General features: G+C 44.6%; 1 protein-coding gene across 3 annotated transcripts; it reads left to right on the top strand.

The window, feature by feature from the left end:
- The first annotated feature begins 607 nt into the window (after positions 1-607).
- On the top strand, positions 608-25,464 carry edc4 (enhancer of mRNA decapping 4). Of its 3 annotated transcripts, none has more exons than XM_080842811.1 (29): positions 608-762; positions 1,815-1,971; positions 2,188-2,299; positions 2,434-2,533; positions 4,980-5,166; positions 5,568-5,715; positions 5,913-6,017; positions 6,159-6,283; positions 6,595-6,678; positions 6,939-7,034; positions 7,136-7,235; positions 7,423-7,603; positions 7,750-7,816; positions 8,075-8,166; positions 8,761-8,951; positions 9,304-9,377; positions 9,664-9,793; positions 10,269-10,843; positions 10,964-11,065; positions 11,279-11,422; positions 11,668-11,701; positions 12,208-12,376; positions 13,143-13,298; positions 13,894-14,009; positions 14,752-14,917; positions 15,536-15,722; positions 16,622-16,841; positions 18,295-18,458; positions 22,560-25,464. In XM_080842811.1, the coding sequence occupies exons 1-29, from the start codon at positions 675-677 to the stop codon at positions 22,744-22,746; spliced, it is 4,257 nt and encodes a 1,418-aa protein (XP_080698937.1). In that variant the 5' UTR covers positions 608-674; the 3' UTR covers positions 22,747-25,464. The 3 variants fall into 3 exon arrangements, with proteins under 3 accessions (XP_080698937.1, XP_080698936.1, XP_080698935.1); XM_080842810.1 differs by having other exon boundaries at positions 11,216-11,422; XM_080842809.1 differs by having other exon boundaries at positions 10,164-10,843.
- Positions 25,465-25,601: the final 137 nt, after the last annotated feature.

Raw genomic sequence — 25,601 nt, 5'->3', positions numbered from 1 at the left:
ACCGGTTCTACATCTATTTCACTTAGGGGTTTTTGATGAGATACCTTGCTAGAAAATTGCGTTTTGACTCATTTCGGTTAGGACCACTTAGATATAACCAAATGTCAGGTCGGCGCACATTACAATGTTGCCCATCCATAATTGATTTATGACTGTTTTTGTTTGTTTCTCCATTGCAATATGATTCCGCTGAGAACTTGGATGAAAAAAATCTAAAGGTTCTTTTCATAACAATTTAAATATGTCATCCTCTTACTTTTCTGGATGGACTACGTTAGTGGCGCATGGAAGGAAATAAAGATCGCAAATGAAGTATGATGCTTTTGTGTTTTTCCTGACTGATTAAATCCCGTTTTACAATCACTGATGTGACATCAATTCGTAGGTTGCCAGGGGTATTTTACTTCAGCTGTAATGTTTTCATCTCACAGGTCAAGATGCTGATGTTGCAAGTGGCATGTTAAAAAGTCACTGAAGATGCTGACGGGAGGAACCCTTGGACGCGGTTATCTTTTGTCTGAATGCGCCACCAGGAAATAATTTTTGAGAACACCGGACGGAAGTTCGCAAAGACTGCAAGCTTTCGTAGGGGCAGGCAAAGCCAAAACTGACAGTAAAGAAAATTGATAAAACTTTGCCCCGTTTAAAAGACCCAGGCTCCCCTTCCCTACCTTATGGCTACCAATTCAAACATAGATATAGAGGATGCTACTCAGCATCTTCGGGACATCTTGAAACTGGACCGTCCTGGAAATATCGCCGGTAAGTTGCCGGGCATAGGAGAGGTGGAAATCATCTGTAGGCCGCAGTGTGATGCTGTGTCGTTGTTGCGCAGCCAGCTAACGCTAAATGTTACAGTAGAGGTGTATATTATCTTGCCAGCTAAAGACTATAGCTTTTGGTTTCGGGTTATCGTTTTTGCAGTTTATTAGCAACCCATCTGCTGTATAGAATAAACGGGTGTTAATTTAGTGACTTAGCAAAGTTATTAACGGCTAATAGCACGTTTGCAACTAGTTAGCAAGCTAGCTTTAGCTTGTTGTGTGGTGCAGCTGGCTAACGTTGATGAGCTTGTTAGCTGAGCTCAGGCAGTTAACTTATCGTATTGCCGTCAACAGCTCTCTTTTGCTTTTCATGGTAAATTTGCTATTTCAATTTTGTCTTGCCATTGCATGCTATCGACTGGTACATGTTGCAATGTTGGTGCAGGAGTAATTTCACCAGCATGTTCACAAAAGTTACCAAACGATACCCGCTGACGCGAAGTAGCCATAGCTAGCTAACGTTAGCTAGCTAGTTTGTAAAATTAATGTTTGCGTTATGTAGACTGCAGGTGTTTTTGAGAAAGTCCTCAAGCGAACTGGTTAACCAGCTTCTGTTTCATTTTTTAGATAATTACTAACTAGGTGAGGTTTTTGTAAGTGGGTAAACCTTGTATTATGTTGTTTAACTACGAACGATATCTGCAAAGAGCTAGCGCGGCAGTAGATTAACAGTAGCTTTATTGGTGCCAAGCTTGCAAATTAATGTTGCATTAGTTGCCAGTGCCACTGACATGCTCTTCGGTTATTTAACTGGCGCCAAACGAGTTTGTGCTATTACCTGGGTCTATGTATGGTGTAGCTCGAATTTGGAAACGTATGTTTTTAAGTTTTTGGCAGAAGATAACATTAGGATAGTTATATCTGCTCAAACTGATGGTTATTAACGGAGACATGTTGAATGTTAGGAATGTACCTAGTAGGTCATGAATCAAAGGGCAAACTCAGGCTTGTGCAATGTCAAGTTAATTGTCGCGCTTCTCTGATCTCCAGACTCAATAACAAGTGATACTCCTAAAAAGACATCTTTCAATGGCGAGTTGAACGGGCTGCTTGGAGCTGAGTTCATCGGAACAGGAGACTCTACAGATATGGCGGGGGCATCAGGTCGCAGCCCAGAGAATCTTAACACAGAAGACTGCCAGACCATGTTAGTTCAAGCTGTCATAAACCCCATGTCTATACTCTTAATGAATTATAATCCACTGCCTTTTATGTTCTTTTAAATGTTGGGTGTATTGGCAGTGATGGGCAATGGCCATGTAACTTGTTGCGTGATCGATGGACTTGTTGTTAAGCAGGGTAAATGGATGAAAATGAAAGACTAGAGTGATATAAGGAAATCTTTTTTTTTCACTTTGTCCAGCTGCCTGTCTGGGGATGATGGTTCTACTTGTGTTGCCATCACCTCAAGCCTTGTAGAAATAGTGGCAAGTCGTGACTCAAGCATTGACAGTAAGGCTCGTGGCAGTAACAAGGTAAACTTTGTACTACAAACATTGGTACACCCTCTTGAATGAGCATTTTCTCGTTTATGTTGTCACTATTAAATTGATTTTTCCTACCTCTGTGTCCAAGTTGACTCATGGACTGATTTGCTTTGGAATTTCAGGTGAAGATTCAGCCTGTGGCCAAGTATGACTGGGAGCACAAGTATTATTATGGCAAACTTATTGCGGTGTCTAACACGTACTTAGCCTATGCCATCAGAGGTGAGTTTTTATGTTTTATTTTTATTAATGTGTGTATGTTTGTGCACATGGAATGTTTGCCATCTTGCACAGGCTTTGAACTGAACCACTGATCCCCTAAAGTGGACGTAAAGAGCTTTTTAGCTTCAGTGATTGTGTCACCATTTCAAATTAAGATTATGTGCACAATGCTGTGTTGACAACAGCAGACAAAAAAGCCACAGTCCGCAAAGGTTTCCCTCTGCTCTGAATTGGTGTCCTGAATAGCATGTGTTATGAGGGGGTTGTGTTCTAAAGGAGCTGGAGAAATATGAACTACTTTCTCATGTTTCCTTGGTTTGACAAACTGTGCGTTAGCTAAACTAATGGCTTTAAGACGTTGTCCCCACATAATGTAATATTTCAGATATGGGCTTTGCTGTACTGAGTTGTCTGCTCTTTAAAATGTATTGTAGTATATAGCTGGGTTTCTATCCAACAACATTGAAATCCTTGAAATTCACATAAAATCGTCTAAATCGCATAACTGATTTATTCGCTTGAAGAAGGTGGATTAACTCTTGATGCCCGTAGGATATAATTTGACTTAGGTTGATATAAACAAGTTAATTTGCATTTGTTGTGATTTTATCAGGTGTTTCAATTAAAGTTGTCCTTACAATGTTTTGATCCAACAGCTGTTTACAACTCCTCCCCTGATTAGGAGAGTGACGACTTTTAATTTGCATAACACAGCAGAAGGAAACATGCACAGATTTGCATTTTCTTCAGCTGAATTTTCATAAATGCGCTCAAATATTTAAACGAGTTGTATGGAAAACCCGGTCTGTGATTTTTCTACAGTTTATGGGGCCAAATTCGCGCATGTGTGATTGTTGTTCCGTGCCGTTCAGAGCTTAGCCCAAACTCTCCCTCTGTGCCTCTCCTGACGCTCGGTTCAGGGAGATATAATCAACTTGCGGCTGCCAGACAGCATTCCATCTGCCATGACAATACCTCAAACGGAGAGATTTCCTTTAGATGTTTTAATGAAATGAAGGATTCTGTAAATCATTTTGACTGTTTGGATGAGGTGGGCAGGATTAGGGTGAGCTGAAAATATTCTGTAGGGAAAATGTGATTTGTAGCAGGATGATAAAATTCTGAAATCAATGCATTTGATGACAATACCTAAAAAAGTTCCTACTGTCTGGGCTTTTGGTAGCATTCTTTGAACTTCATTAAAGGTCCAACCACGTGACTCACCAGCAGTGTTGAGAAATGTTTGACTGTCATGGTTACCTCAAGTGTTTGGCTCCTTTCACTAATATGTCTTTTGAGGTGTATTTTGTGGCTGGTTGGTGTTCCCCAAGCTAATAACAGATTTAACTAACTTGTCTGTGGTCTCAGTCAGTGCTACAGGCTGAAGCATAAGTACAACTAGGTTAAATCTTCAGTGTCTAGACAACCATTTAAAAAGGAGTTTATACTTGTCAAGAAAGACGGGTAAGCACTGCTCAGAAACCTCACACTTGTCTTCAGTATCATACAATTTCAGTTTAACCACCATCTTTAAAGTTTCTCAACATGACATTGTGTATTCTGGGAGCATCTTATATTTTGAGCTTTAATTTTAGTAGGCCCAGATTGTTTGCCTCGGATTACAAAGGCAATTTGTTTTTAAGAGCAATGCATGGTGTTGCTGATGCTGTATTTCGGTAGGAAGGAGCAAATTACTGTCTGTTGTGCAGTGTAATACCCAGCCAACACATTGTGCTTTTATTTGAAAGTCTCTGGTTCACTCTGTGGAGCTTTATGAAAGCTGGTGTCTCTTGGCTTTAATGATGATGCACATTCTACTTGGGCTGGGCGATTAATTGAAGTTTACTTTGAGTTACGATGTTGGCCTCCAACAATTATGAAAACTAGATAATGAAGATACAATTATTATTGTGTCGCATTCGGTTTCACAATGATGCTCTCCTTTTGACATGAGTTATAAATCCAGAGCAGGCCTTTCCTTTACCAAAAAGATAAAACCAATAAATAAAATAAGCACACGATTAAGTATTCATGACCAGTACCACTTCATTCATTAGCAAGATATTATTGTTTAATGCTACAGGCCTAATCTATGGGGCAAAAAACTAGCACCAACCAAATAATCTGTAAGTGACTACTGGATAAGACTAGTGGTAAAGTGGGAATTTGTAAACATGGAGACATAAATGTCTAAATGATTCTTATGTGCAAATTGATGTCCAAATCTGACTAAACACAATGCTTGTACAGGAAACTGTAAATAATCGTTTGGTTAGCTTAGAATGAGCCCTTCATATCTACATAGCCTACATACATACCTCTTCCATGAAACCCGCCATGTGGCACTGCCAAGTTATATTCTCTGTTTAAGTGACATTAAGGCAGCTATTAATTTATCAGATTTTAGATTTTTTTTTTTTTACGCTTCTGTGTTCTCTGTGAACAGGTGCGCACAACCACGCAATGATCCGTGTCCTGAGCCTGGGCTCGGCCGAGCGCACACTACTCAAGGGCTTCACTGGCGCGGTCACGGACCTAGCCTTTGCCCACCTGGACTCCACCCTGCTGGGCTGCGTTGATGAGGCCGGAAACCTGGTCATCTGGCAGCTGACCAGCATCAGTGGAAAGATTCAGTATCCTCACCAAACAGATATTTGTGTGAGGATGTCTCTGTGCTAGTGTGCTTTCTCTCTGCCTGACTAGTGGAACGGGTGCTTCTTGAATTGGGGCTTTAAAAAAAATTGAACCGTTGATGTGTGTCTGGGATGGATTGTGTGTAAAGGTGTCTCCAGACCCACCCCAACCAAAGTGCATAGACAGTTACATATCATAGTTCCAAACCAGAGATTGCCTCTCAGATGGCAGCAATTCAATGATTATTATCATTTTCACCCACGCCTCCTCAAAACACTGCCCTGGTGTATTTTGTCAGGGAAGGGGAGGTTCTGCACTGTGTGTGTGTGTGTGTCTAAAGCAGCTGTGTGCCGTTCAGCACTTGCAAGGTTCTGTACCCTTAACCCACGGTGCCTCTCAGAGACGAGGTGGTGGTGCACATCCGCAGACCTGAGGACACGCCGCTGAACTCCCACAGGAGGCTCATCTGGTGCCCCTTCATCCCTGAGGACAACGAGGAGAGCCCGGAGGAGTCCTGCCAGACCTTAGCCCTGCTCCACGAAGACCGAGTATGATTAACACTACACTGTTACTCTCATATTGACTGTAGATACGCATTGATCTTGATGTGTTTGGGTGGCTTTTTTTTTGTTTTGTCTGTGTTGGTGGGCAAATGTATGAAGCGTTGGTGTGATTTTTTTTTTGTTGCAGTTATTGTAGTCCTCCTTTTCCCACTCAACTTACTTTCTCATCTCACTTTTCTCAGGCTGAGGTTTGGGATCTGGACATCCTTAAATCCAACCACAGCACCTGGCCTGTAGATGCCACCGAGCTAAAAGAAGGCTTCATCACCATCAAAGGACACACAGCTGTAAGCAACTTCCAATGCACGGTTCTTCATCTGGTCTTACTTACAGTCTTATTTACAACAACTGCAGTTTAAAATGGGTGTCAATGTATTGGATGCAAACACCATTACTACCACTTCTATTTATATTTTGCTTTTGTCCAGCGCATAAGTGAAGGAGCTTTATCACCTGATGGCACCGTACTGGCCACCGCCAGTCATGATGGCTATGTTAAATTCTGGCAGATTTACATTGAGGGACAAGATCAACCCAGGTGTGCTAATAAGAAGTAATTATACTCAGCTGTTCCTCTCTTCAAGCACACATCATTTCACTTATTCATAATGTTGTTACTGAAAATAAGCCTGCGGAAGTAGTAGCAGTTTTTTGTGTTGGAGGGGCGAGGGCGGGAGGATTTGGGGCCGGGTGGTGGCGATCCCGTTACAAATGACGGTATTTTACCCCACGCACAAATTCCTCAGATTCTGCAGTCTTATTCTCTAGTGTTCAAACCTAAACTACACTACTGATTTAACGTTTCCATCTCTCTGTGGTTTGCCAATGTCGGAGTATTTCTCACCCTCTCTTTACCTCTTGTAGATGTCTACATGAGTGGCAGCCTCATAATGGGAGGCCTCTGTCGTGCTTACTGTTTTGTGACAACCACAAGAAGCAGGACCCTGAGTAAGTACCCCTCAAATACAGGGATACACACTATGTTATGTCTGTCTGTATCTGTCCATCTCCCATTCTGTGTTAAAGTTTAGTTATTGGGGATGTGTTAACCATAGCTTGTGTGCTTTTCTATACGAGTGAGCATTTCGGCATATGCCGTCCATGAGCAGTGCTTTTTCGCGGATTGCAGCTGATGGCAGTCGCGCATCTGGACCTTTCTGGATCCGTCATCTTTTCACTTGACCTGATTCCTTTGTCATCCCCTGCAGTGTGCCGTTTTGGCGTTTCCTGATCACCGGAGCGGATCAGAACCAGGAGCTTAAGATGTGGTGCACGGTCTCATGGACCTGCCTGCAGACTATCAGGTATGCCCAAACACACACGCCTGTCAGATACCACACCTGAAAGAGTTCAAATTCACAGGCTGTATATTTTATGATTCTAATGTGATCTATTTTTTGTTTAGGTTCTCTCCAGATACGTTAAACTCGATTGTGCTGCCCAGTCTGAAGGCCAGCCTTGATCTGTCTGCAGAGTGTCTGATTTTGACTGATGTACAGAGAAAGGTGAGCCTCTATCAACACTGCACGTTCTACACTTACTAAAGCCCCACAACAGTCAACATCTTCACCAACATGAAGATTTGAGTGTTTGTGGTCTGTTGGTCTTTTTGGCCTATTCTTTTGTATGAGTGGGGCACGGTGAGAAATGTGCTTTAACTCTTCCCCCCCCCCCCCGTTTGCCTGTGCTTAGGTGCTGTATGTGATGGAGCTGCATCAGGACCAAGAGAAAGGCCTCGCTAGCTTCACAGCCGTCTCAGAGTTCCTGCTCACGCACCCTGTGCTCAGCTTTGGCGTGCAGGAAGTCACACGCAGCAGACTGCGCCACACTGAAGTGCTTCCCCCAGACGAGGAGAGCGAAAGCCTGACAACAGGTCAGTTTCCATCTCATGAAACACCCTGCCAAATCTCTCCTAAAATAGTTAATAATTTATATAGATTGTCCAATTGTTATGCAGTTTTGTGCATATAATGAATGTTATGTTGGAGGACTCCTTGAAATGTACTGTTTGCCTTTCAGAAGGAACCCAGGGCCCTATGGAGTCGAAGTCAGGAATCAAAATCAAACTGTACTGTGTTCACACAAAGTGAGTTCCCATCTGTTAATAATACATGACATATTTCAAACTGGAAGCCTGCTTCACACTGCTACAGCACACTAGTATGTCTTACAATCCGATCCATGTTAATGAAAGCTCACTGCTTACTGCAGTCCCTCCACATTAATAAACATATAACTAATACCGACAGTCATAAATATTTCAGCATTCTTTCGGAGATGCGTTATGTTGCTGGTTTGGCTTATCCATGTGTGCTGCGTTTCTTCCACCGGCTCTTCCCTCCAGGTCCCTCCAGGATGTGCAGATCTGGTTCCAGCCTGACCTGGGCTCCTCCAGTTTGCTGTGCTTAACGCACTCTGGGTCACAGGAAGCCTTAGGTGAGTGCCAGAAATCTCTTAAGGGGGTCAAATGTTGGGTGTGTTGGGCAGATGGGAAATAGGAAACCATTGTTTTCAGTGATGGTGAGCATTAACAAGGTATGATGGCTACCACTATTCTTTGGCATCGTTGATAACAATTTAGGGTCATATTTTTGACTAATACTTAAAGGGGAAAAAAACTATCTAGGATGAACGCTTTGAAAGACCATACCAAACTTAAACCATAAAGTAAGTTTTCTGTGCTACCTCGTATTAAACAGCATATCTCATCTGGTGAACTCAGTCATGAATTGTTCATTTAAACTTTGTTCAATGAAGAAAAACCTTGGAACTGTGCACAGCTCATACTGTATCCCCTGCAGTGTTGTGTCAGTGGTGGGGGGTTTTATTTGATGAAACAGTTGAATCTACATTAAGATAGACGTGTTGAGTGCTGGAACCATGAAATCTCCCTCCAGCATGAATCAATCATAAGAATGCTTTTTATGCTCTGTCTGTAAATCTATACTTTCGCTGAACTGAAGGACTTTTAGACCAGGTTGCTCACTTTTGTTCCAGGCGATTTCATGTGCACTGGGTTTGTTTTTCCAGCAGGTTTCTCAGACAATATGACTGACCTGAGCATGGAGGGCCTGAGCTCAGATAAGGACTCGGGCAGCGACTCCCAGAATGACTTGTGCAAGATCCCTGCCCTTCCCGCCCCTGCAGACTTCCTGAGCTCTGTGGGTGCCACCATGCCCAAACTTATGACCCCTGATGCCTTCATGACCCCCAGTGCATCAGTAAGTCCTCATCACTGCTATGTCCAAATGCCCTGTTGAAGTGACTTGGGAATCATAAATGGGGGTGCCCTTAAAATGGCCTCATGAGGTGGTCATAATTTTAGCACCCTCTAGGGGTTTGGTCTTGCACTCTCCCGCCCCAGCAAAGAGCAAGAAGTATGACATTTTGTACTGATGGTTTATTTTTGACGTATTATTTAAATAAAATCTTAAAATACTACAAAGAAATGCTTTAATGTGGACTAGTACAGCAAGTGTTGCACTTGAAGCACTGTTAGCTGTTGTTTTTGTTAACTTGTTCATCTTCATCTTGCAATGCACTGGTGTCTAACAGAGGGCCTCTTCCTCCCAGGTACCGGCCTCACCTGGCAGCGGTGCCAGCAGCCTGACCATCGTGACGGCTATGAGCTCCGACAGTGGTGCCAGGTGGGCATGAACTCCTGACGTTAACCATAGCACTGTGCGGAGAAGTGAAGCACAGTGAAGCTGGTCTTCGCTCCGCCATGCTGTTGGGTAGAAATTATTGCAGTGTTTGATTTGTGTTGATAGGATTACTTACACTTTCGGGGAGGGTTTGTGCAACATTGTTTAATGCTGGTGGTTGTTATTTTGTTTCTGCTGTTGGTTCTTTGTGCATGTGGATGTTGTGATTGTTGTGCCTTTTGTTGTGGCTAACTTTCGCGACTAACTTATGTCTGTGTGGTGACTGTAGGGGAGGTGAGGACATTGGCCAGAGTCCAAAGCTATCTTTGGACAGCGGCAGCAGTGGCCTCGGTCTGAACCCCAGCACCAGCAGCCCCAGGGCCAACTCTATTCTGATCTCAGGCCTCGGAGACATCCAGGTACAACACACTTATGCCTTCATATATAAGCTCACTTACACACTATCCATCTACACACTGTCACATTGCACTACATAGATCCCACACAACACACACACACACACACACATTGCTTACATGACCTCACATGATGGTTGAACCTGGCCATGTTTACAGGGATTTCAGCCTCTTGTTTGGTCACGACCCTATTTTCAAATTTGTTCCATTTCAAGCCCTTAATGCACCTCAATCAGAGGCACATGTGCAGATGCAGTAATATAACTGTCCTCCCTTGCCTCCATACACCTCTCCACTCTCTCTCCCCCTTACCCACATCCACCCACACTCACTGAACACACACACACTCTTCTCTCTCACGCCCACTCCACAGCTTCAGAGTTTCTCTCCACCATTGCCGCTCTCTCCAACTCTCCTGCAAGAGGCCTACCCCTTTAGTCACATGCCCCCCCTCACCTACCCCCTCCGCCCCCCCCAGGTACCTCCTCTTTCCATGGACCTGCAGGCCATGGAGCCCCTGCAGCCCATACAGGCCATGGAGCCCCTGCAGCCCATGCTGCTGCTGCCACAGGCGTCCCCGACACGCGCCCGCTCCCCAGACGTCATCTCGTCCGCCTCCACCGCCATGTCGCAGGACATCCCTGAGATCGCCTCAGAGACGCTTCAGCGTGGTTGCCTGGCTGGCAGTGTTGCAGCCGCTGCAGCTGGAGAATCCATTCAAGTGTCCTCTCCAATGTCCCTCCCGGGTCTCCATGGTGATAGCATGGCTTCAGCCGCCTCAGCGCTGCACATGCTGTCGCCGCGTAACCGCTCGAGTGGCCCGGAACTAGGGCTGCCCCCTCTGGAGCTCGTCCAGGGGGTGGGCCCCGTGGACGGGGAGCAGCGGCTCAGCAACACCCCCTCCCTGCTGGAGAATGCGTTGTCACAGGAGAACGCTGCTGCTGCTGCTGGGGCCTCGTGTGCAGACAACGGCATCAACCACACCTGGCCTGCCGCCCCGGATATCACACGAGAAACACGCAACAGCCTCCGAGACAACGGCATGGGAGACTGGTCAGTTATTATGCTTTTACAGCCACCAGTCATGCCAGGTTGACTGCTGGGACGTTATTCATTCCTGTGCCACCGCAGTTTCCGCCGATGCTGAAACTTTACTGTTGTCTCCTCCTCCAGCTCCAGAGAAGAGTTGAAGGACAGACACATGTCGTCTCCGTACCACAGGCGTGCGTACCACCTTACCCAGAATGACAGTCAGGATGCCAGTGCAGAGCAGAGGTACCTCCCCACACATGCACGTGCACACACACACACACACACACACACACACACACACACACACACACACACACACTCACTCATCATCCCCTCCTGGTCAGTCTCTCAAATACTCAACACAAAAACTGAGACCCATAATCTGCTTATCAGCCTCCAGTCGTCTCCACTCATCTCTCCTCAACCCATCTTGTGGCTTGATTGTGTGGTGCGCAGTGATCATGACGATGAGGTGGCGAGTCTGGCGTCGTCATCGGGGAACTGTGGCTCCCGCTCGAGCCACAGGCTGCCGGTGAAAGACTGGAAGGCGTCCCCCAGGGGCTCCCCCAAACTCAAGCGGAAGAGCAAGAAAGACGACGGGTGAGTGAGGGGTTCCAGGGAGGACACAGCGCCACAAGTAGAAACGGCACACAAACACTCAGTGTAACATGTAAAAGGGCAGTGTGTAGCACAATTGAAAGATGTTGCTGTTTTCCCCCGTTCACTGAGCTACAACGTCATTAACCCTGCTGTTTATCCTTCAGCTTTTGAACTGTGAGATCTAGAACTATCAAACCAAAATTAAAATCTGAACTGATGTCTTATCCTTTTCTCTTTTTCACCAGAGAGACCTCCCAGGTCCGGCAGGGTGACCACCAGGTGAGCCCCCGTTCTCTTGTCTACTCTCAGCATTATCTCCCTGATTCTGGTCCTTCAGAAGAGGCTCACTGTGCTGTTTGAATTTTGGTTGAGTTAAATACAGCTAAGTATACCAGAGAACCTGAAAATCCCCAGGCCAGGAGTGCAGGGCTTTAGAGGCAGCCTTGATGTGGCAGACAGCAGTGATGTCGCTCACTAATCCCTTGTAATCCAGGCTCAGTGAAGCGTGGACTACGGGCTCTGCATCCCTTGTGTTATGAGCACAAACCCTGCTTTCCCCTGTTGTGTGTTTTGCGCCTCGTCTGTCTGTCTCTGTCTTTGTGTGTGTTTGTGTGTGTGTGTGTGTGTACTCCTGCACGTGTGCATGCATGCACTTTTGCTTATTATTGTGTTTATGCATCGTGTCTTTGTTTTGTCTGCCTCTTTATTGTGTGTGTGTGTGTGTGTGTGTGTGTGTTTGTACCTTACCTATGTGGCGACACTTCTCCTTACCCGTGTGTGTGTAGATGAGCCCTGAGATGTATGAGGAGCTGCTGCTGATGTTGCGGAGCCAGCACCGGGACATCGCTGAGCTGCGTCAAAGCCAGCAGGAGCTGCTGCAGCGGCTCACGGGCCACATAGACAGCGTGGAGAGCACCGTCATGGTTCACATGGTCTCCCAGCAGGAGCAGCAGCGTATCCTTCCACCAGGGGGAGCCCTTGCCACTCACACTGCCACAGCCACTCGGCCCAAAGCCAAACCTGTAGGGCAGGAGAGTTAGACACGCTGCACTCAGCCCTGATACTGCAGGTCAGCCTGAAGGCCTTCCAGAGCATTTGATTAAAAAGAGCTAGGTGTGTGGGATTGCTGTGGTATATTCACTGTAGGATTGTAAAATTCAAGCAGCAGGGTTTTGCACCTTTCAGTTAGTTGACTTGCATTTTATTAGTTTAATAGCATAGGCTTTTAGCATGTACATTGTCAGGCTTGTCTGATACATTAATATTACTAATACCATGTTTGACCTATATATTTCTTGATCAGCATGATGATGTTTGAATCCCATATATACTAGGTGAGAATACTGGCTCCTTAAAAGCAATCCGCACAGTGATTTTAATTTTCTATCCATTGTGCATGTCCCAAAATGTTTATCACATTATTAGTGCCTAGAAAGATTAATTTCTACACTACTTTAGCGGATCTTGAGTCTCCTTTAGAGGTTAAATTGCGTCAGTGACGTCAGCCCACCACTGGATTCCAATTCTTAGGCAAGCCCTCTAAGATTTTCACACCACCCCTTTAAATTTTGCTCTTGCGTAACACCTGTCAAGTCTGACGGGTTCCCCCAAGGCTGCACATGCCAGGGGCATGCCTGGGAGGGCTTTTCTTTCTTCCTCTGGAATTGGAATCCAGGGCACGTCTGTGTGTTTGTGTCCTTGACCACCCGTGGCGCTGCAGAACAACGGGTGGAGCGCATGCTGGTGGAGGAGCAGCACCGCCACCTGCAGCTGCAGGAGCAGCTCGCCCAGCAGCTGGCCCAGAGCCTGGGCACCACCCTCTCCAACCGCCTGGATAAGGTGCTGCGTGACGAGATGAAGAAGACCGTCCCACAGAGTTAGTGCCGCGTCTGATAAGTTGTTGTTGTAGTTTTTATTTTATTTTAACACCTCCACCCTAATGTTTCACCTCTGTATTGAACATACTCACCTTCCTTCTCTCACACAGACACAACATTTTATCAGAACAATCACAGCAAGATTTCAGATACCTTTCACCTTTCCACCTGTGAACATTATTAATGAATTTTACTGCTCCACAAGAGAATATTATAGTTTCTCTCTTCAGTCAGTTTGGCATTGTACCGAGGTGCAAGGAAAGCTATACACATGTAATACACACAGACACCTCCTGCTTCTATGTTTTATGTGGCTATTGGATAAATCCTGTGAAGGTGAACCGTGACGAAAAAAGAGATCTCAATAATATTGCAAAGATTAATCCAACCTTTTTGAAAACCTCCCTCCTGGTGTGTCATTGATTCAAGCTTTCTTGTGGCGAAGTGCTTTAATATTTAAGTCATCTTGTATATCTTGTAAATGATCAGGCTTTCTGTCCTCCTCATTTGAAACCATACCTCTAAGTGTCTTGGAAGCCACACTCCATCTCGGGCTCTGGAGCTCATGTGCATTTTTGTGTTTGTCCTGTCTAGCCATCGCCAAGAGCCTGGAGCCAGTCACTTGCCAGCTGAACAGCACCATCGTCGCCAAGCTCACCGCCGTGGAGGGCACACTCAAAGAAAATGTTACCAAGGTGGTCAAGTCAAAGGTGAGTGGCAGTTTGCTCAGCAGATGCCGGTTTAGGGCTCCAGTTAGTCTGTTAGGCAAGCCTCCAAAGACGTCCCATAACTGCATGTTGGTGTTTTTCTGCACTAATATGAGCAGACATGACGCGACATCAAGAGCCACTTCTATAAATACCCTGCCGCCATCCTACCCTCAAAAAAATCTTCAAATATATAAGATTTCAAAAATAATTTGTTTTTGAAATGCAGTTTTGGTAATGTTGAAACAAGAAGCCGCTGTATCAAAAGGATTAGTCTGACAGCTCCCTCTGAAGCGCTGAATTATTCAGGGCCTTTCCTCAGAAGCGCTCTGTGGGTAAAGCCGTCCATGGCATTGCTCACTCTCCCCACTCACTCTCACACAAGCACACACACAGTCGCACTCACACACAGTCCCACTCACTCGCACTCACTCTTCGTCTCTCTGACTTTCTCTTTCAAACTCTTGCTCTGTTTTCCCTAATCTGGTTCCTCTCTATGGCTCTGTCTTTATGCATTGTCACCAAATTTGTTTTTCTGTCAGTCAGTCTTAGTTTCTCCCCCCTCCTGTCTCACCCTCGCAATCTCTGTCATTTTGCTGTTTCTTTTCTCTTTCCATTTTTGCCTCTCTCTTAGTAATCTTCATGAAAGGCTTTCATTTTCTCTCTCTCTTTATTACTCTTTTTAAACTGTGTCTGGCTCTTTTTCTGTAATTCATTATTTCTCTCCATCCCTCTCTCTGTCCAGAACACTACCGATGCCATTGGGCGGGCCGCAGCCGAAGCCATGCAGGGCCCCATCCAGGCGGCCTATAAGGAGGCATTCCAGAGCATCGTGCTGCCTGTGTTTGAGCGCGGATGCCAGTCCATGTTCCAGCAGATCAACGACAGCTTCAAACAGGGAACCCACGAGTGTAAGCACACGGGGGATTCTACCACCCAGCACTTACCTTCAAATCATTTGAATTATGTATCTTTTTTTTTTATATATATATAGAATTTTCCTTTAGATTATATAATGCCAGTAGTCAAATGTTTGAATTAAACCAGTCTCTCATTTGGTTGATCTTGTACTATGGTTAATATTACAGCAATTATTTTAGAGCCAACAGTGGTAAACCTACCTCATCGCATTACAAATGCCCACAGTACATAGGAATAATGTTTGTGAGACTAAATTGCACAGGATAGATGGGTAATGTATGGGCTTGTCTGTCGAGTAGGCAAAGAACTGTGTGGTTGTGTATGAGTGTTCAAGGGCTAGGAGTGTGCATACTTGTGTTTGGGTTTTTGCTGAGTGACTGCTGCTGCTGCTAGTGGTGTGTGTGTCTGTCTGCGATGAATAAGTGTGTGTGTGTGTGTGTGTGTGTGTCTGCATATGCGTAAGTGCCTTGAGCTGTCAGAGTGTGCAGTAAGTGTGTGTGTACGTGTGACGTTAGAGTGTGCAGCGTTAGGGTCTGGTCTGTCATAGGTGTGTGTGTGTGTGTTTGCGTCTAGTGTTCTGAGAACGTCTTCTCTGCTGTCCCCTGCAGACATCCAGCAGCTGGAGACCCATGTGAAGAACAGGAAGCAGCGGGAGCAGGAGGCACGGGACCCTGTGATTGGCCAGCTGCAGCAGATGATGGAATCCTTCCAGAACTCCACAGACCAGCTGGCCACCACCGTGACGGCCAGCGTGCGGTCCGAGGTCCAGCATCAGCTCCACATGGTCGTGGGAAAGTAAGCCTCTTCTCTTCCCTCATCTTGTCTGTTCATTTCTCCTCAGTCCTCCCTCCTTTTCTCTTTTACAGTTTTTTGATTTTCTTCAACCTGTCTGTCATGCTTACCCCCCTCTTTCACGTTCTCATTCACAAAATTAAATATCTGAAGTTTGTATTCATGCAATTAAACATTATGTTCGTGTTTATAAATTAAACGTAATAGTAGACCCCGTGTTTGTATTGGGCCATGTTGAACATACTAAACAGACCAACAACCATTCTCCGTTTCAGGCAAAACAATAACTTTTATCACATAAGTCACATTCTCTGTTTTGTTCCCTTTTTAAATTAACTTTAAATTAAACTTTAATAATGTATAAAAGCGGTTGATTTTCTTTATTTGTGTGAAACGTCAAAAGCCAGTTAAACATAACTGCATGTTTTTTGGGTAAAACTACATGTGTAAGTTGGAGATGGAAAAATGTAGGAAGTTGATTGATCAGATGGTGTGGGCAGAGTCCTTAGCCAGCATTTTGAATCCTCTTTATCGAGTGGCCGGCAATCTCTGCGCAAACAAACCTTAAACCAGGGTTTAATTCCTCACTGCAAATTCAATTTAGCCCTGGCTCACCTTGAACATAATTCATGGCTTTCAAAGTGGTGTGGAGAACCACGATTAATATTCTGTTTGCATAGTTCTGGGAAACTGATTTGCTAATGATGTTTCTGTTATTATTTGGAATTTTCCCTTACTGCTCTGAAATGTACTTTCTGAGTTGGCCTTGAGCATAACCAGCTGTCTCTGTTAGCAGCTGAGCTTTTCATGAGAATTTTTAAATGAATGCTGTCCCTTCCTGTCCTCTCCCCCGTCTCTGTGTGTGTGTGTGTGTGTGTGTGTGTGTGTGTGTGTCCGTCCAGCCTGCAGGACTCAATCCTGACGCAGGTGCAGCGGATCGTGAAGGGCGAGGTGAGCCAGGCCATGAAGGAGCAGCAGGCGGTGGTGACCTCCAGCATCATGCAGGCCATGCGCTCAGCTGCCGGCACACCCGTCCCCACAGCTCACCTGGACTACCAGAGCCAGCAGGCCGCCATCCTGCAGCTGTTGCAGCAGGGACAGCTCAACCAGGCCTTCCAGCAGGTCAGCTGCCACCATGCTCGCATACCATACTCGCATACTATACTTGCATACCATACTCGCATACTATACTCGCTTAACTTAACCAGACCAGCTCACTCAGGCCTTTTAGTGGGTCAGCTGCCATCATACTCACATGTACTCATCCTCCTTACATAACATACCCTGCCTAGCCTAACCAGGCCTGCCACCAGGTCCTCCTTACCCATGCACACATCATTCTCAGGTGTGTCTACTCACCTAACCTAAACATACATGCCTATTAGGGATGCAATTGTACAGGGCATGAAACTCAGTGGAAAGGTGTAGGCGAAGGAAGAACCTGTTACATTTTAGAGCGGATCCGACTGATGGCGCTGCTCCATGAATTAGTTAACATTTCGCTTACATTACGACATCAGGTATTTAGCCTTTTTTTCATTTATTTATTGTAGTTTTTTTTATTTGTTGCTTATTTGTTGAAAGGCAACAGCAAGAGGTTGTTGTGTTTTTGCCAGCAAAAGGACTCTCATTGCTCCACCTGCAAAAGAAAGGATCCTGATGATGACGAAAATGAGTCCTCATGTTAGAAGTGCTTTAAAATAGCTAACAGTGTTAAAGTCTGCTTGCAGACTACTTCATTTGTTTATGGTCTTCTTGCGCTGAATCCAAAGTGTTCTCACACAGTGGATTTGAAAGATGGCGTTACCTCTTTCCAATGTTCTTCTCTCTGTCCTGCTGGCACTCGTCACGTTGGAGCTGAGATTTAGTTCCCCCCTCTTCTCGGCTCCTATTTGCATACAGAGCACTAATAGGCTCCAAGGTAATTCTGATATGCTCCAGGCATGTTCTGTGGATCTGAGTGTAAAACGTGCAGGCAGTTTGCAGCACAATAAGCACGTTTTGGAAATACATTTTTACATTTAATCATTAAACAGATGCAAGTTAAGAACTAATAGAAGTGGAAGTTAGGAAGGGAGATGCTCTCTGAAGAGTTGGGTCTTCAAGAGCTTCTTAAAGGTAGAAATGGTAGGATAATGACACCATGCTTCGCATGAATGTCCTGAACCTCAAAGGATGCGCTAAACCGCTCAACAACATGCCTTGTACCGTTGCATCCCTAATGCTTTTATATAGTCTCCAAACTAGCCTTACAAATAAAGTATAGCTTAACCAGGTTTTCAGCAGGTAACTCACTGTACTTCATACTCACATACCCTCCATATTCATGTTGCATACTGAGCCAGTTTAATCAGGTTGTCCAGCAGATTGCAGGCTAAGTGATTTCAATATTGATTAATATTGATTGACTCGGTTTCTCTCCCTCTTCCCTTATCCTCCTCATCTCTGTCCCAATCTGTCCTTTTTTTTCTTCTCTGTCTCTGTCTCTCCCTGCCTCCCCCATTTCTGTCTTTATCTTTCACTCCTCTCTCCTGCTCTTTCCCTCCATGTGTTCTTCCCTGTCACCCACCTCCAGGCATTGTCTGCTGCTGATTTGAACCTAGTTCTGTACGTGTGTGAGACCATAGACTCTCAGCAGGTGTTTGGCCAGCACCCGTGCCCCCTCATCCAGCCCGTCCTGCTGTCACTCATCCAGCAGCTGTCCACCAACCTCGGCACACGCACTGAGCTCAAAATCAGGTAAAAAACAAACTACTCTCACATTTTATCCCCCTATCTCCAGGTCCTATACCACACGTATACACAGGCTGATGGCAGTGCACCTTCTCCAGTGAATCAGGTCCTTAAGCACTATCTGAGGGTTGGGCCCAGTTTTTTAATTCCTCAGTGGACGTCTATCAAAAATGGTCCAATTAAGCTTGCCCTGGTTAAATTGCAGTTCCCCGACTGTTTGCCCTCGGTTGAAACGCAAACGACCCAGACCTTTTCTCTCAGATTTACCCAGCGGTGGAGATGAGTCACAAAAACAAGATTGCACTCCATTTGGCCTCTGTGATATTCTGTCCACATTTAATCACATCAACAAAAATCCCTTTACACGCACACAAATAAAGCTCCTAATAAAACACCTGTACACAAGGTCCTCGTAGCCAGATTCTAATGGACACTATCCAAACACCAGAGGGGTGGGTGTCTGTCTGTCTGTCTGTCTGTCTCTGTGTGAGAGAGAGAAGGTGATCTATACCTCATTAAGGGGAATTTATAGTCCAGGTGACAAGAGGGTCTGGCGACGTCCAGCACCTGTGGATCTGTTGCTGAGGACAGACTTTGAGCAATTGGCTTTGAGTGTAAATCGACTTAGAGCAACTCTGCTACCTGGCTACCTAACAACAGTTAACTAAAGGTTCAAGTTGGGTTGATCATGGAAGACGGGCAGAACAATCCTTAATGGTCACATCATTAACATGCAAAAAAGATCTCCCCGGCAGTTAATTAAGTCAATGTTTAATCAGATATGAACTTTACAGCTGACACTGCTATCCACCTAGGATGCTAAAAACATTAACTAGCCAGATGGCCGTATCCATGTTAGCAAGGCAAAACGTCAATCATATCTCTTCTCATCCAATCAAAAAAACATTTTAGATGTACAAAACAAGGTCTGTGACGCCCTAGCAGACACAAATTTTGTGTCTTTTATGTAATTTTAAGTCGGGCGACGCTTGTCGCCTGGGCGATAAGTTGGTCTTTACAGCCTGGTCATCAACGCCTGTGGAGAACAGGGCTGTCTCCTGTCCTTCCGCTTTAAATCCCTACCTTTATGGCCTCTACCCGACGCTAAACCGGGACATACCTCAGACCTTAACACTTTGCCGTTCCTGACTACAGCCATTAAGCCTCTCAGCAGCCTGGCGCTGGTCCCAAACATCCGCCGGGGGAGTCGGCCAAGCCCCCGAAGCCCAGGCCCATGCACGTACTGCCCGCTGCCAAGTCCCTTTACTGCCTTTAAAGACCTTGCTCTTCCCTGCTCGTTACTGCCCCAACTACATCCTAAATAACCTAAAGCTCATACTACCCAGATGTTCCAATACATCACCATCTGTGTGTGTGTATCAATACCCATATGTTAAGTGTGTATGTTTAGTGGGCCAGCCTCAGAGACACATGAGGACATTATTATTCAGGCAACATGAAAGACTAAATTCTCATTTGCTCAATTTTATGCTGATGAAAGTGGACCCCCATGACATGCCTTTGTGTGTCCATGTTAGGGATTTTAGTGTAAATATTGGTCCATGTCCAATTTATTTGTTTATTTTGTTATTGACAAGGCAGTTGAGCCATCCCCAAGGGGCTAAGATATGAGCAGCATCGTTCCTGAACCCCGAAGGCTAATGGCACTTAAGCCCCAAGATTAGTCAGGAAAAAAGCGTTGTCCTGGGGGCTTACATGTATTGGAGTGAGCCATGCAGATGTGAAAATATAACAATCTGATACGGAGCATCTTGGCTGGGCCATCTGGAGCGTGCGTGGGCTGCACACAGGACGCGGGTTATTAAGGTCGTTGTATTGCATTTCCTCCTTTTTTAATCAGATGTTCTAATCTTAACGAGTGGTTGTAAGGTAATTAAGATGACCTCTCTGGGATGTGTGTTCCCACCACATCAGCATCCAGCCAGCACAGGCATTCGAGTTGAAAGGCAGATGGCGAATATCTCCATTCAGACAGGTGGCCGCCCTCTTAATCCTTACTGGAGGTTGCAAAGTCCCACAAAGGGAAAGTGGGAGGAAAAAAAAACCTTTGCTTTATCCCAGAATAGGCTTTAAGGATCCACAAACATGAGCAGCACACGTGGCATTCAGATACTGGCACAGGGAGCGGAGCAGAGGGGGGAAAGCGTTAAAACATGTAATCGCGCAAACATGTGTACACTTGCCCTACGTGCCCTTTGCTGTTGACCCCCTTGCATTCCTGGCAACATCAATCCCGCCAGAGCATCAGCACCACTGAAATTCAATCAATCTCCAGAGGCAGGGGGGGGTCCAGAGATAGGTGTATGGAAAAACCCACCTCAGGCTAACCAGATTAGTGCTTTGAGGCAGACCAGTGATCCGACAGTGGAGATCAGAGAGCTCATTTCAGCACGGGGTCAAAATACACGGGGCGGGGGTGGGATGCCAATAGTGCAGGTGAAACAAACAAGAAAAATCTATAATCTGCGAGGCATGAAGATCGGATGTACCATTATTTAATATGTTAATTGAGGGCTGTGCACTTAGCTCATTGTCACCCACACAGTGCCTGTGGAGCATCGCGATGCCAATGCCATGGACGTATCATATCAGCGGCTCAAAATGATCGTATTTGGAGGATAATGAATTCTATCTGTCAACACTGGGAAAGTTTGACCAATGACAATTCTGTCTACAGTCAGAGCTCGCGCAAGAAGGTGGAACGTAAGTCTTAGATACAGTTTCCAAAACGTGTAAAGACGTAATAACTAATTTGTGAAAGACCCAGAGAAGCACTTATATCCGACGAGGCAAAATCCCGGACAATTTTGGAATCCCTGCTGGACGAATTTTTGTTTGTGACCGTAATGTAAGCATATAAAACGTTAAAACATGTGTTCGGTAACTTGATTCATTTCAAGGGGTATAACCTCCAGATACATTTGTATAAGAAAGTTAGCAAGCATATGATGTGATTAGCCTGGTAACGAGACGGCTACGGTATGAATAACTGATGTACTGCATAACTGAGTAAGCTCATTTAGCTACATTAACTCAAACGCCACGGAGACTCCATGTTCTAACTTTGAATCGCTCTTTTGGGGCAAAGTGACCATTGCAAAGGTGTTTGACTACAGACTGTTAACGTGGCAAATAATTCCTACTATTGCAGCCAGTCAACCTACAAGCCTTGCCGGTATAAAACAAATCATGACGTCAGATGACGATTTTCAGTCTCGTAACCATAAACAAGACCAAATACAGAGCAACTCTGAGCACTGACATGACAAGCACTGTGGTGACAAGAAAGGTGAGCTCTGCTCAAAAAGGCCAAGTCGCCAGACTATGAGGCAAAGCAGTCAAGAGCAAGTGCCACTGGAAGTGGATAGATGGATACTTTAATAGGAGCTTAAAATATATTTAAATATATATATATATATATCCAGTTATTCAACATAATAAATCAGCGGCAAAACAAACAATAGAATCATATTTTCTTAACAAGAATTCCATAAATGAAAAGAGATCCTTACATTTTGCATCATTTAGTACTTCTAAAGAATATATGATTGTATTGTTTTTTTCGCCGCTGATTAACACGAAGGGCCTTGCCAATACAATGTATTGAAATCTGAATGACATAACATTGTATTGGCTGTCATTCATGGATGGAAGAGTAGACAAGTTAAGTTACGGCATCTCTCGTGGGGGGCCTCATACTGTAAATGATAGACCCAGTGACAGGCTGGCATGAAATGGCTTGCATAATACTAAGTAAGGAGGCCAAAATCATTTTTGACTCCTGGCTGAAGCTAAGTTTCTCCAGCTCTCCCCAGGTTGGAAAAAAGCATCTCAAACTGCATCAGATTGACGCTTTAAAATATAGAGTATTAAAATGTTACTTACGGGGCAGCATGCCCCCGGACCCCCCTAGAGGGGTAATATCCTCCTCACCTTTTTCACCCCTGACCCGTTTTCATGCCTGATCAAGAGATTTCAGTAACTTGCAGTGATTTTCCTACAGTGGGATCTCCCATTGAACAGTATTGAATGCAATAAAAGAGAATGAATGTCTGACTGTGCTGACTGGCTCTTTCCTCCCCTCAGCTATCTGGAGGATGCCGTGATGAACCTGGACCACGGTGACCCGGTGACACGGGACCACATGAGTGCCGTTCTGGCCCAGGTGCGGCAGAAGCTCTTCCAGTTCCTGCAGCAGGACCCGCAGAGCCCGCTCAGCAAGAGGGCCCGTCGTCTGATGATGATGCTGCAGGGCCTAGTGGTCAACCACTAGCCCACACAATGTGCGCACACACAGCCCTCCCAAACAATGTGCTCCGCAAACCCCCTCTCGCGCCAGTCAACACACACACACACACACACACACACACACACACACACACACACACACACACACACACACACACACACACACACACACTTTCTGTCTCCCACACAGGGGCACATAGCAGCACCATTCACCATGTCCATGTAGGCCCATTCATGTACAGCCTGCCCCCATGCACACTTACACGCACACACACACGCACGCACACACACATGCACACACACACACACACACACACTCACACAGACACCGGTCGGTTTGACTTTCTTTTTTTTTTACCTTTCACCCTTGATTCCCCACCCAGCTGGTCTTCTGCAGTTGTTCTGTGATGGGATTTTGACAGAGGCTCGAATGGAGGAGATGGTTTAGTGTTTGTGCTTACTAGCTTTTTTTTTTTTTGGCTGCACTTGCACTCAACATACCACCTCATCCTAAAGTTTGTAATTTCTCGTCTTAGATGACGAGCTACATGGAAGAGAGAAGGCCGTCACTCTTAGTTTTTGCAAGTGACCTTTGCAAGTCGCCTAACTTTTGTGTGCAATGCATCAAGAAGCTAAAGGCAAAAGAAAACCAAATGGACCTTTCAGTGTTTCGCTAGGTTGCTTTATTGGATTGAAGAAGTTCTGCAGAGTAATTCAGCTCTCCCAAACAGACAGAACTGCAGTGAGAACTGCAGCTTTATAGAGATCTCTTCTTTTCCTTCTGCTACATTTTCATTTCATTTTTGCCAGGTTTTCTTTTTTGTTTCATGAGCTTAAAGGAATAACAAGGTACATATGCACAGGATGTTGCCTCTACCAGAGACAAGGAGTTTATTTCTTTAGCAATCCCCTTGCGTTACAGACATTTCCATCTTGTTGAAAAGTAGTTCTGTTTTGTGATGGGGGTGTATTTTCTGTAGGACTGACTACTTTTTTGCATAGACTTTACAAAACTGTACAGTGTTCATATGTTAGTGTAAGTTCTATCCTGCTTTGTTTTTATGTGTTAGTGAAAGCAGGAGGCTGCAGCACCGTGTACATTAGTCAATCAAGATGATTGTGACGTCCAGGCAAACAGGAAAAATGGCCGTCCATGTTTTTTTGTCCCCCCCCCCCCCCTTTCACCAGGGTCTGCATACACATCCTCAGAATCCACTAGCTTCTTACATTAATCACATTCTCTGCATATGTTAGTCATCCAAATCGTACTTATTTTTGTCTGGTCGGTAGTTAAAAACAAATTAAGTTGTTTTCCATAGCAAAACGAGCAAGATTAGTTGTTACTAAGAGAGATGTCAGACTGTGTGCGGTTTTCGCTTTAGTCCGTAGAGGGCAGTACATATGATAAATAACAAACCTAGTTGATTATCATGCTATTTTTACAGCTGCTTTTTCTCTTCACTATCTTTTTTCTGATTTTCTGTACAAATTGCAAGACTATTGTTTCTCTTAAAGGTACTGAGTCATCGTGGCCTTTTAAGATATTTTTTTTTCCACTTCCCCAAGGAGGATTTATTGATTGATGTCAAATTGGAAATTAAAACAGAATATAGCTCCCATAACCTGGACTATAACCTTAACAGAAAGTGCCTTAACAATGTTCTAGTCTGAGTGGTAAATTGTTCCCTTAATATACATTAGTGCCATTTAGGGTAGAAGGATATTCTTTAACAGAAAAGATGGTAAAATGTAGTAGAATGGAGAGAGGAGTGGCACTTGTTTAGTGAAACTGTTTGCAAGTCTTACAGATGGTCCGTTTGCTTTGGGTCCATTTTTTTTAAATCATCGCATTGATGTTCTGACTTCTCTGTCGCTGATGAACAAGCCTTTCAGTCAGCACTTGTATTATTTGCTAATGAAAATTTGATTTCTCATTTTGGGTTTTAAGACCAAGGAACCAGCCCCTGTTCTATGTCTACCTACCACATACTCATTGTCAGCAAGACAATGAGTACGTGGTAGACATATCTACCACCCTTGAAAATAGCGAAATCCCACTTGTTTCTTTGCCTCAGTAGATATTGTAACGTTATGGCACACACTAAGGTTTTTTTTTGTTTTGTTATGCTGGTAGGCTGGTTAAGACTAAATAATGATTGAGCTCAGCATGCTAAGGAGCTGTGCGCTTTTAAATTAATGTGAGCCTGGTCTGACTTGGCTAGCAATTTTTTTTTTTTTACGGAAAGGATCGGTCCACTAAACCACGACTTTCTTGGTTAGATTCCATCTAAGAAACAACATTTGGTCATAAAGCTTGACTATCTGTATGTTTTAGCTACTGGAAGTGTAACTCCTCGGAATGTTGAAGCAACCTCTTACTGTTTTTCCATTAGTTAAAATGAACGTTATTCTTGCATAATGCAGGTTTCGACCAGCAATTGTGGTGTATAAATCAAGATTTCCTTTCAACGCTGTTTTTCATTAATATTGATACGTATCAGGGTTAGCAACAAATACGTGAATGTCCTATTGAGGCTTGCACATAACGCTATATAAATATATCTATTTTCCTCTCAAAACGTTGCATATTAAGATTTAGCTCTTGTTTTGTGAATGAACAGTTTTGATCGTTTTGTCATTTTTCCATTGTTTTGTTTGTCGTGCTTGGACTATGTTGTATATTTTACACCTGTTTCTTTTACCCTAGACGTTTTGGAATAAAAAAGAAAATCACAATGTTCAAGCGGTTGTTTGGTCTACATTCGTTTTAATTTCTATAAAATCTACAGGCTGGGACTGCGTATGTGTGGCTCTAATCCATGTAGGGTTTATTCCCCCGCATAGCCGGATCCCTGTGACGTTTGTATTCCCCGTGGACGG

Source organism: Sprattus sprattus (genome assembly GCF_963457725.1).
Source record: "Sprattus sprattus genome assembly, chromosome: 7".
NCBI classification, from domain to species: Eukaryota; Metazoa; Chordata; class Actinopteri; order Clupeiformes; family Clupeidae; genus Sprattus; species Sprattus sprattus.
The sequence above is the reverse complement of the archived record's forward strand: the minus strand, read 5'-3'. Positions and strand labels throughout refer to the sequence as shown.